Here is a 12,610-nt window from a genome sequence, read left to right as displayed (position 1 = left end):
CCTTAATTTTATAGCAGCAGCACAGAATTTAGCAACTTTTAATGTAATCTCTGTTTCCTGTCTCCTATTAAGTATTTTAAGTAATAATCATCAGTTCTGCTTGGGGTTTGCTGCATGACTGGAGTGATAAACGCAGAGCATATAACTTTGTAGTAATGACAATGTAATAGGGCATGAGTAGCAGTTTCAACTTCCTTCAAACCACACAGGTATGTTCGCTTTGAATATGGTTTGCCTTCAAATCTGCCCTGCACTAATTCTGATGAAAGGACATTAAATTTGGCAGGGGTAAATCCTGTTCTAAATTTGGGTCAGCTGCTTTGTGCTTCATTTCAGAAGTAAAAGTGATACACAAATATAATCCTTGGATGTGTAAATTCTAGGTAGAAATAGTCCCCATTCCCATAGACTCTCAAACCACATCTATCTATCTATCTATCTATCTAGTATTTCTGACCTAAAATTTTGAAATTTTGAATCTGCGAATAAATGTGGGAAATTGTTGGCTTGGCAATTAAAAAAGAGACAGAAGCAAAGTACTATTACAAACATTGTATCTGATGGAAAATCTATGGAAAACCCTGCAGATATAAGAAAATGTTTTCAGAAATACTTTAAACAGCTGTATAAAAAAGGTAAAGAAGATAAGGATAAAATTGAGACCGGATGGTCTTTCTGCAAAATATTATAAAATATTGGAAGATTGGCTAATTCAACCGTTGGCAGATGTATGTAATAAGATTTTAAGAGGGGACAAAGCTCCCGAAACCTGGAAAGATGCATTTATCACTCTGATTCCAAAAATAGATCAAGATAGATCTGATGTAAAAAATTATAGACCAATCTCATTACTTAATGTGGACTATAAAATCTTCGCAAACATTTTGGCCAATAGATTAAAAAAGGTTCTATCAAATTATATACATAAGGACCAGGCAGGATTTCTGCCTGGGAGACATATGAAAGATAACATTAGAAATATAATTGATATAATAGAAAGGTTGGAAGCGAAAAGAAATTGTAAAGCAATGTTAATGTTTATTGATGCTGAAAAGGCCTTTGATAATGTTTCTTGGTTATTTATGATGAAAAACGTAGAAAGAATTGAGGCTGGCCAGGAACTTTTAAATGGTATCAATGCGATCTATTTTGAAAAAAAAAGCAAAAATCATAGTTAATAATGTGGTCTCAGAGGAAATCAGAATTGAGAAAGGAACCAGGCAAGGGTGCCCACTTTCCCCTCTGCTATTTATTTCTGTTCTGGAGGTTTTGCTAAACATGTTGAGGAAAGAGGAGGAGGTTAAAGGCATTGTAGTAGGATCCAAGCAATATAAATTAAAAGCTTTGCTGATCACCTGGTTTTAACTTTACAAGATCCAGAAACCAGTGCAGTAAAAGTACTGGAGCTGGTTCAAGAGTTTGGGCAGGTAGCAGGATTTAAATTAAACAAGACCAAATCAAAGTTTTAGAAAAAAACTTAGTTAATGAGGAAAGAAAAACCCTTTCTGAAAGGACAGGCCTTCTTTCTGTGAAAAAGGTTAAATATTTGGGTGTGAATTTATCGGTAAAGAATTTGAATCTCTATAAAGATAACTATGAAAAATTATGGAATGAAATCAAGAGAGATCTTGAGATATGGTCAAACCTAAAACTTTCAATGATGGGCCGAGTATTGGTGGTTAAGATGAATGTATTGGCGAAGATGTTGTTTTTATTTCAAGCTCTACCAATCATTGATAATGTTAAATGTTTTAAAGAATGGCAGAAGGCATTGTCTAAATTTATGTGGCAGGAGGAAAAAACTAGAATTAAATATAAATTACTTACTTGTAAAAGAAAGAGGGGTTTTTTCCCTACCAGACCTGAAGATATACTTTGAAGCTGCTGCCTTCTGCTGGATCAAGGATTGGATTCAATTAGAGAATGATGATGTGTTAGATTTGGAGGGACTGGATAATCGATTTGGATGGCATGCATATCTATGGTATGACCAGATAAAGGCCCACAGTGGTTTTAAGAATCATGTAATTAGAAAGGTGTTATACTATAGACTAGATATAAAGATCTCTTAGTAAGAAAAACACCAAAATGGATTTCGCCAATGGAAGCACAGGCGCCAAAAAAGTTAAATATGGAAAACAAATGGTTGAGGTAATAAGATTTGTTGTTAGAGGATCAGGAAGGTTTTAAATTAAAACCATTTGAACAAATTAAAGATAAAGTGAATTGGTTGCAATATTATCAAATTAATGAATTATATAAGATGGATAAGAGAAATGGTTTTGCAACAGAAAAAACCAAATTGGAAACGGAGTTGTTAAATACTAATGATAAGAATATGTCTAAAATGTATAATTTGTTGTTGGAGTGGCATACAAAGGATGAACAAGTTAAATCGGTTATGACTGATTGGGCAAGAGATGTGGGACATAATATAATGATGGAGGATTGGGAGAGGCTATGGAGGAAAGGGGTTAAGTTCACTGCATGTACGATGTTAAAGGAAAATATTATGAAGATGATGTATAGATGGTACTTGACCCCTGTAAAACTAGCAAAGATTTATCACAATAGTGATAACCTTTGTTGGAAATGTAAAGAAAAAGAAGGTACTTTTTTCCATATGTGGTGGACTTGCCCCAAGGTGAAAGACTTCTGGGAGAAGATTTATAATGAACTGAAAAAAATGTTGAAATATACATTTATTAAGAAACCAGAGGCCTTTCTTCTTGGAATAACAGGTTTAGAATTGCCCAAGAAAGATGTTAAATTATTTTTGTATGCCACAATGGCCGTCCAAATATTACTTGCTAAAAATTGGAAAACATAAGAACTACCAACAGTGGAAGATTGGCAGATGAAGATGATGGACTTTTCGGAGCTAGCTGACCTGACTGGAAGAATCCGCGACCAGAAAGAAGAGGAGTTTCAAGAGGACTGGAGGAAATTCAAGGACTATTTGAATAAATATTGTAATATAAAAAATTAGAAATTACTTGAAATAAACAAATAGGCCTAGGATTAAATTAAGTTATAATCAAATAAATGGGATTTAGAATGTTAAGAAAAGTGAATAAGATAGACTATAATTCATAGAATCATAGAATCCTAGAGTTGGAAGAGACCACAAGGGCCATCGAGTCCAACCCCCTGCCAAGCAGGAAACACCATCAGAGCACTCCTGACATATGGTTGTCAAGCCTCTGCTTAAAGAGCTCCAAAGAAGGAGACTCCACCACACTCCTTGGCAGCAAATTCCACTGTCGAACAGCTCTTACTGTCAGGAAGTTCTTCCTAATGTTTAGGTGGAACAATTGGAAATTGTTTTAGTTTAATAATGATATTGGAAAGCTGTTACTTTTAATTACAAGGAAACTCAGAAGGGAGGGATTTGAGGAAGTCAACCAAGATGTTTAAAAGGTTGGATTTGTGAAGAATTAAGTTTGTTGTTATTGTTTATCTGTTTATTGTTCCCCCCCTTTCCTTCTTCCTTCTTCCTTTTTCTTTTTCTGTTTTTGTGTATCATTTTGCTTTGTGGTTTGTGTTATCACTGTGGAAAATTTAATAAAAAAATTATTTTTTAAAAAAATTGTTTAACCACCTATTAATTTGGGGAAGATTAGAAAGATTTCTAGAGAAAATATGAACATGACCTTAAAGAGGCGGAAAGAAAAAGGACGAAGACCTACCACTTCTTCGTCTGAAAGCTCCCGTCCTTGGATGCTGCTGTTTTCTCTCACTGCTTGTTGATGCTTTTTACCTTTAATATGGCTAAAGAGATAGACCTCTGAGGAAATCTGAAAAGGGATTTAAAAAAAGAATCTGAGTAAAAGTACAGTGCAAAGAGGAGTCCTGCATTAAATTAGGCAGCAGTGTATGTGTCCTCCTTTTCTCCCACACAAGAGGGAGCTGTCCAACATGCCTTCCATTATAAACACATATAATATCTAAAAATGAAAAATACTCCTTGCTTCAGAAGTACCGTCTTACCCATAGGCAAAATTGATTACTCAATCATAAATAATGTTATTAATGAGTTGTTGTTTTTTTTAAAAATTGAGTTGCATTGCTAGCGGAAATATTAGACAAAAAACAAAACAAAAAACAAAGCAACCTTAGAACAATTCTGTAACGTAGACTAGTACCATTGTAGTAGTATTATTATTATTATTATTATTATTATTATTATTATTATTATTATTGCCATCTTGCAGATGACCTGTCTGTGCGTGTGCACACCTACACTTGTGAGAGGAAGCAGGAGTGGGGAATCGAGTGGCTCGCCTAAGGACCAGCTGAGGTGAAATCGAAACAGGGGACCTTCCTGTCTCACAGTTTAAGCTACTCTTCTACAATAGTTTGAGATGTTGCATGGTAATTTATTTAATTCCATTTATTAATTTCTCCCCTCCAAAATATCTCAAAGTGATTCCCCAATAAAAACATCTGCAATAAAACCAATTTCATATAGCAATAAAAAATAGCGGGGTCAATTCAACTAAGGTATACTCCAGAGTAGGTGGACTGAAACTAATGACTCTAACTTAGTCAACCTGCTCATTAATTTCAATGGGTATATTCAGAGTAGGACTGCTATTGGATACAACCCAACTAAAAACACTTTCAGATGTAAAAACAATTTCAAATCCAATATATACACAGACTGGGATACCTATCTCCACTCAAAAGGTTTGTTGAAAAAGGAAGGAGCAGATCATGCGCCACAGTCTGCACAAACTCAAGAGAATTATAAGCTCACCAAGACATTGCACAGTGAGCACTGCTTCTTCCGCTCATACGGTGTAAGCTTAGGGGCGTAGTCCGTATTTGCATGTCTTCCGCTGCTCAGCTCTGCTGCTTTTTCTTTCCTCTGCTCTATTTGCTCCATGTGCCTCCGAATGCTCTCATCATGCTGAGCAAAATCAGAAGTAGTAAACAGTGACATCAAAATGGTCAAAAACACAGCTAAAGGGCTTGACATCAAATCAGTGTAAAACAATGGCACTACTGGAAATAGCAAGTTAATTTAGAAAATCCTAAACATAAACAAATAGCTTGGAGGAATGGAGATGCAATTTTTCTCAATGCCACACACCTTCCAATAAATTAACGGTAGAGTTTAGCTTTATTTTAGGTTAGTTTTGGCCTTATTTATTCCATCCGGCCTGTCTCTCCCCACTTTGAAATCCTTTTAAATGTTTCCTGTTAGTCCCACCTTCTAGAGCTCTGTTTGCTGTGATCTGCTTCCCATCCCCATCTTTTGTCTCCATACTGAATCACTGTTGCTTAATGCGACTTAAGTACAGAATCATTATGACGCTTACAACAATACTTGCAGGCGGACAAATTGGTGTTTGACTATCTTCCAGCAACGCCTATGACTTCCACACGTGGTGGCTGTGCCCAAAAGCCTAGTGTGCCAACACTGGGAAGCAGGTTCTCATGACTCGCTGACCTGTGGACCAAAGACCTTCAAGATTTGACAATAAAGGAAGAACTAACTTTTCACAAGAAGGAGAAGCCAGAGAAGTTTGACCAAAACCAGAAAACCAGAGAGGGAGCTAACATATTTGGAATGTTCTGCAGGCAGCTTTCTTCTGCAACACAACTGCTTTCTTCTACTCGGTCCTGATACCACATTGTTAAACAAAAAATGCCAGAGATAAAGACAAGAACTCCACAAATAGCAACTAATTTTCAGGCTCTACCTTCAGCTGGATCTTTTTCTGCAGTTCTTCCATAGCTTCCTGCTGAGCTGCTGTCAGAGCAGCTAGCCTCTCTTCTCGATCTCTATGCAAATAAGAGGGTGAAGATAAAAACATTTTAAAAGATACAAAGAATTCACCCCATACCTTGTAATATATAGATATAGATCTCAAAGTGATTTACAATCAAGCAGTGTATAAAGCGTATGAAATAAATAAATAAGAAAGAAAGAAAGAAAGAAAGAAAGAAAGAAAGAATGCCCACCATTTCCAAATGGAATAAAATGAACTGTGTCCAATGCAGGAGCAGGTGGGGATGAAAGTGGGGCAAAACACACAACTGGGTTAAAAGCTGGCTGCAGCTTTTATTGACACACTTCTAAATAGTTAGGCAAATAGAAAGCAGCACCCAACTGCATCAGCAACAGGGCAGGAGGTGGCATTAGGCAAAGGCTGACACAGATCAACACCCTTGGCTTCCACCCTTATGCTTCAGGATTTGTTTGGGGGACTAAAGGACCCAAGGCGCCAAAAGAAATGCCTCCCTTGAGGTTTAAAAGGATGCCTAACCTGCTTACCCTTTCTATGCAGAGTTCCTGACCACCGTAAATAACACCAGCTGTGACAATGAATATTCCCGGCAGCAGATTACCAGGTCAACCCTCAAGAGCTCAGAAATGGATCCAATAGCTGAGAAAGACTGTTCCTTTTATTGTTTGAGAATTCAAAGACAAGAACCTACTGGACATCTGAAGCTGGTGAAAAACACACACGGAAACTTCTGGTTTCAATAAAAAGTAATATATAAACAACAACAACTTTAGAGAAAACAAGGCTGGCAACATTAACCTCTGCTGTGTGGAAATCCCTTGGAGATGGCTGCAGCGCCTTGAGACAGCCAGGTTGTGTATCCAACAGAAGTGACCAGAGGAGGGATGACCAATGGGAGGAGCACAGAGAGAAAAAATGCCATGGTGCATCTGCAGGAGCACAACCGGATGCCTTCCGCTGCCCCAGCTGCAACAAAACATGTCTCTCCCATATCGGTCTCTACAGCTACAGCAGGCGCTGTAACTCTCCAATGGTTTGACTTCAGCCCCAAAGGCACACACCTCCAGCGTTTCCTGAGACAGACGGATGCCAACAGCAACTATAGAGCACCTACACTGACCTCACAAACATTTATTAGTGTTGTTGCATGAATTGAATTGATGGGACTAGTATTCTTCAACTTCTTTGACATCTAAAATGTTCAGAAACCTTCCTGATAACCAAGTCAATTTATGTTGTAGGCAGGGGAAATCCAAGCTGGCAGGTTGACAGACAAGACTCCTTCCACAACAATGCCTTAATTTCCACTATGGATGTGAGAACTCTTCCCTGATATTTCTGCCCCACTGAACAGAGAGGAAGATTGTTTAGGACATTTTCTTGCAAAAGCAGATGTGCAAATTTTGCAAGGGCCAGGTTTCCCAAATGATCTGTTCTTATCGCAGCACATGAATGCATTGTGTCCTGTTTGAAGCCCTGTGTGGCTGGGCTGTGCTTATCACAATCTGGGCTGTGCTTATCACCATTCCTTGTCTAATTGATTTACTTAGGGCTGTCCCCACAGACAGCATCTTAAAAAAAGCAGAGACATCACCTTGCCAACAAAGGCCCATATAGTAAAAGCTATGGTTTTCCCAGTAGTGATGTATGGAAGTGAGAGCTGGACCATAAAGAAGGCTGATCGCCGAAGAATTGATGCTTTTGAATTCTGGTGCTGGAGGAGACTCTTGAGAGTCCCATGGACTGCAAGAAGATCAAACTAATCCATTCTGAAGGAAATCAGCCCTGAGTGCTCACTGGAAGGACAGATCCTGAAGCTGAGGCTCCAAGACTTTGGCCACCTCATGAGAAGAGAAGACTCCCTGGAAAAGACCCTGATGTTGGGAAAGATGGAGGGCACAAGGAGAAGGGGATGGCAGAGGACGAGGTGGTTGGACAGTGTTCTCAAAGCTACCAGCATTCACAAAAGCCCCCTAAAGCAGGGGTGGGTGACCCTTGACCCTTCAAAGATTGTCCACTAAATAATTTCAAATGCCCTCTGCAGGCAACTGGTTAAGATCGCTGGCAAGAGCAACCTGTCCCTCCCACAAATGCCTGTCGGGAGAAGAGAGAAAGAAGGGGGATACTCCACCCCCAAGCATTAAGTACTGCAACCTTTGGTTGCAGGTCTAATATTTTAATCAGGAATGAATATTACATAGACAGAACTTCATTAATGAAGAACAGACACATGAACTAGAACAAAATGCCTGCCACTATTTCTTAGATAAATGGGCTCCATAATCTTCTCCTGACAGGTAAAGCATGTTTACAAGCTAGCAAAATAATGGCCATTATTTGTGTGTGTGAGTGACATATAAAACAACCACTTTCTGACTTCCACCTCTCTAGCCGGATTACTCACAGGGCAGTTTCAAATCAAAACTTAATGTTACATTGGATAGTTCAGGAAGAGGCTGTGAAAGAAAATGTCAGTTTCTATGTCAACTAGAACCTTCAAAATACCTTGTGGTACATTATGATCTCCTCTAAAAAATGGGCCACATTCAGTTTCTATAGTAGAGCATGTCATGACTTTATAGTAGTAATGTTGCAAGTGAAACTCGATTCTAGGTCAGAATGTTAATAGCTAGCCTTGTCAAAGCTGAAGCGTATCATTTATTTGGGCAATCTGATACTGATAGCAAAGAACTTCAGGTCAACCTGTGTGAGAGACAGCATCCACATAATGTCAGAAACATGGCTGCTCCACAAATGATGTTTTGCTTAGATGGAGGGAGAAAGGGGTGGCCATGGCCACTCTTGGATCTGGCCCCTTCTGCTGCTGGCTTTGCACCTCACCACTGACGGCGTGCTGCCCTGACATGGCCCTCAGGAAATGCAACCTCTTGACAGAAAAAAAGGTTGACCACCTTAACAAAAACCCAAGAGAATCTGTCTTTTATCAAGACCCATAAAAAGTGCTGAGGATAGCAGGGGGCCGCTAGGGGCGCATTGGAAGATGGCTGACAATACCATCTCTCCGGCTCACACGAGGTAATTAAGAGGCTGATATGGGAGTATGCAGCCTCCCTTGTTACCCCAAGGGAATGGGCAACACTGCCTCGCCTGCGGTTGCCATAAATCACCCCCAAGTTCGAAAGAAGGGGGCGAGGGCACAAGGCGCACAGCACTCGTGTGGGACGGCTCTCCCGGACGCTGTCTCTGATCACGCGGCCTGGTTGCAGGAGCTCAAAGTAAACAATTAGAGAGAAGCAAATGTACATATTTTGAGTGAAGAACGGGAGTTAAGAATGCTAATTGAAGTGACCTCTGTGAAGTGGAGTGACGGGCTGGATTCAGCTGGAAAATATACATCAAGAAGACACATCAAAGGATCGGTATGTCGGAACGGGACGGAATGGGTGGGGGGACTTTTCTTTTTTTAAATCTTATGTGATTACCGTATTTTTCGCCCCATAGGACGCACTTTTTCCCTTCCAAAAATGAAGGGGAAATGTGTGTGCGTCCTATGGGGTGAATGCAGGCTTTCGCTGAAGCCTGGAGAGCGAGAGGCATTGGTGCGCACCGACCCCTCTCGCTCTCCAGGCTTCAGGAAGCTATCCGCAAGCCTTGCAAGCCCGGCGGGAGTTCCCGTGGGCTCGCAAGGCTTGCGGGCAGCAGCCTGCAGCCCGAAGCACGGGGCGCTCTCCGGAGGGCTCCCCGTGCTTTGGGCGAGTGTCTGCAAGCCTTGTGCGCCTGGTGGGAGGTCCCGCCGGGTGCGCGAGGCTTGGGGCGGCAGCCTGCCGCCCGAAGCACGGGAAGCCCTCCGGAGGGAGAGAGATGTTTGGATCCCTTTCTGAGCTCGAAGCATGGGTACCCCCAACAAAAATTTAAAAATTTGGCTTTGTAATTTGGAATTAATGTGATTTGATTGGTTTGTTAATAAAAAATATATATATTTTTTAAAAGTGCAGAGGATAGCAGAGTTTAAGAGAATCAAGGTTGCTACCTGGCCCTTTCACGAGCTGCATCTTCCCGGGCTCTCTCCTTCTCCTGCCGCTGCTGTTCAATCCGAGCTTCCTGCTCTTTTCTTTTCGTTAGCAACTCTTCAACCCGGGCTTGGCGTTCTGCTTCCAAAGCCCTTTTACGTTCCTGGAGAGCAAGCATCTCAGGTTAAAAATCTCAGAAAATGAGCACAAGAAGCAAGCAGCTTTTAATAGGCCCATTTTCAAAAACTTCTGGATGAGCGAAGGGACAGATAGTTCAGCCCAGGGGGGGCAGAAGCAGAAGTGTGGCCCTATTTTTATGCACTGTTATACTGCTTGAAAGTATCACACCAGCAAAACAAATGAAACTGCTAAAAGCAATTTTATACTGACTCTGTTATTACTGGTTGCATTTGTAAAGTTTAGCAATACCTGCACAGCTTCATCACGTGCTTGTTTCTCCTCCTGCCTTCGCTGACGCTCTTCCTGCAACTCGTTCAGCCTTTGCTCATACTCTTTTAGCTTGGACAAAACATCATGGCGCTTATTCTGGGCTTCTAATGTGTTTATAAATGCTATCTCATTTACCTGCAATTAAAGCAAAGTTTGAATATGAGTGATAAAGAAGTCTTTAAAAATTGGGTAAGAGCAGTATATAAAACATCATAAAGACTCTGGACAATTAACAGAAACCTGAAACCAAATCACTCCTTCCTGTTGAAGGTTGTGGCCCAGGGTGAGAGAGGAAAGTACTGGAAAGAAACCACTGGCTGAGCAGGTTGGCTTCTTAGAACCCAGTCTCGGCTTCCTTGAGGAAGGACTTATAGCAAGAGATGTGTTGCACCTCATAGCAGCTGGCAAAAATGTGTTTGCTAAGAGTCTTGCGAAACTGATCAGGACAGCTTTATACTAAATCCTGAGGGAGATGGAGACAATATTAGAGAGGACAAAGGAACAACTGCTAATGGGAATAATAGCCTCACTGAGGCACAGGAAACTGACGTGGTGCTCCATAAACCTGATAACTGACTTTCCTAACCTGTCTTTCCTAACCTTGCCTGGAGATGACAGAGATTGGACTTGGGACCTTCTGCATGCAAAGCATGTGCTCTACCAGACCCTATGGCCCTTTCCCCTACAGAGCACTCTGCTCCTTAGCTGCCTAGGATCCTTTACTAATCATCAGCCTGCCCAAAAGGACAACTCTTCTTTCTTGGATCTGGCAGTCATCTTGTTTTATGATAGGCCCCCACAGTAGCCATTTTCTGACTGATGCCTACTGCACTTTCTCAAAATTCCAAATGTGCCCACTGGCCAAAAAGGTTAGACAGTCCTGGTTTTGAGGATATCAGCACCTGAGAAATTCCACCAGTAATTTGATGATCTGCATCCAACCCAACTGAACCATTTTACACAACCAGTTCACTTTCTGGTATGACTTTGCAAGGGCCATATTAAAACCAACCAACCAACCAACCAACCAACCAACCAAGAAAATGGTTAAGCACTACAATACATGCTGCAAAAAAGGTCACTGTTTCCAAATCTGACTTTAACATTACTAGCAAAAGTTTGATGTTTTCAAATAAACACTTTCTATGTTGCTGACTAATTTCTCTAACTCAGAATTTCAGAAGCCTCAACTGATGCGTCGGCAGCCATTTCAGATATTTTAAACTTTGGGAACAGGCCTGGTGCGTGAGCTGGGAAAGCCTCCAACTCTTGGAACAGCCAAAGAGAATAATGGGGTTATGTGACTCTAATTTGGCAAGCAACAGCAAAAGATTAATTAAATTGCTTACAAGGAGTTCTGATCAGCTCTACAAATATAAGGAAAGCCATCATTTTCCTAATGCCAAGTTATTTGAGTCAGTTTTGAAGTGGGCTTAAGCTGTAAGATGTTTATATACAGAAGTTCCTATGTGTGTTGTAAGTCTAGGGTGTGTTGTCCTTTTTCTGCTATGTGCCCTTTCCTGATAAGTTTCCAATAAGCAAACTTCCTCCTTGTGCTCACCCTGACGCCAGAGAGATATAGCCCCATATAGTGTGCTCTGACATATGAGTTGTGCTCCTCTTGCATGAAGTTTAAATGCTACTGCTGGTAAGCTGTGCTTGCTTGTTAAGCAGTGCAATATCCTCTGCTCTGTTGTGGCAACATGGGCAGGGTGGTCGTCCTCATAAGGCAAGCTTATTTTAACTCCCTCCTCCTTGCCACTGTCTCCACTGCAAATTAGAAATTCCTAAACCAAATCTGGATCACTGCACAAAAGTAGGTGCATCCACCTAAATTCTGCCCAAAGTAGACCCATCAAAATTAATGGACCTAAATAAGCCATGTCCTTTAATTTCAACAGGCCTTCTCTGACTAGGAAGCAGCAATGTATCTGAATACAAGTTGCTAAAAACCACAGGAGGGGAGAGGGCTCTTGTGCTCGGATCCTGCTTCCTGGTTTCCCAGACACCAGATTCTGCGGGTGCAGAATGCTGCAGCAAGGCTCCTCAAGGGGTCCTTGCCATGGGAGCAGATTCACCCAGTGCTTTACCAGTTGCACTGGCTCCTAGTGGAGTATCGGGTCAAGTTTAAGGTGCTGGTTTTGACCTTTAAAGCCCTTTGTGGCTTAGGGCCCTCGTACTTACGGGACCGCCTCTCCTGGTCTGCCCCGCGGAGGACCTTAAGGTCCATGAATAATCATAGTTTAGAGGTCCTGGGCCCTAAGGAAATTAGATTATCCTCCACCAGGGCCAGGGCCTTCTCAGTGATGGCTCCGACCTGGTGGAATGCTCTGTCCCATGAGACCAGGGCCCTGCAGGATTTAACCTCCTTCCGCAGGGCCTGTAAGACAGAACTATTCCGCCTGGCTTTCAATTTGAACCTGGCCTGATCTT

General features: G+C 41.2%; 1 protein-coding gene across 8 annotated transcripts in view; it reads right to left on the bottom strand.

The window, feature by feature from the left end:
- Positions 1–12,610, bottom strand: part of SCAPER (S-phase cyclin A associated protein in the ER) — a 227,172-nt gene that overhangs the window by 137,965 nt on the left and 76,597 nt on the right. For all 8 annotated transcript variants that reach the window (XM_081021507.1, XM_081021500.1, XM_081021502.1 and 5 more), the window contains 5 exons: positions 10,157–10,312; positions 9,748–9,890; positions 5,709–5,790; positions 4,760–4,912; positions 3,690–3,797 (listed from right to left, as the gene is read on the bottom strand). In XM_081021507.1, coding sequence (XP_080877633.1) covers positions 3,690–3,797; positions 4,760–4,912; positions 5,709–5,790; positions 9,748–9,890; positions 10,157–10,312 — 642 coding nt within the window. The remainder of the gene's footprint in view (positions 1–3,689; positions 3,798–4,759; positions 4,913–5,708; positions 5,791–9,747; positions 9,891–10,156; positions 10,313–12,610) is intronic.

The sequence above is a fragment of the Podarcis pityusensis genome (genome assembly GCF_964106645.2).
Source record: "Podarcis pityusensis genome assembly, chromosome: 9".
Taxonomy (NCBI): Eukaryota; Metazoa; Chordata; class Lepidosauria; order Squamata; family Lacertidae; genus Podarcis; species Podarcis pityusensis.
This window is presented reverse-complemented; position numbering and strand designations above follow the sequence as displayed.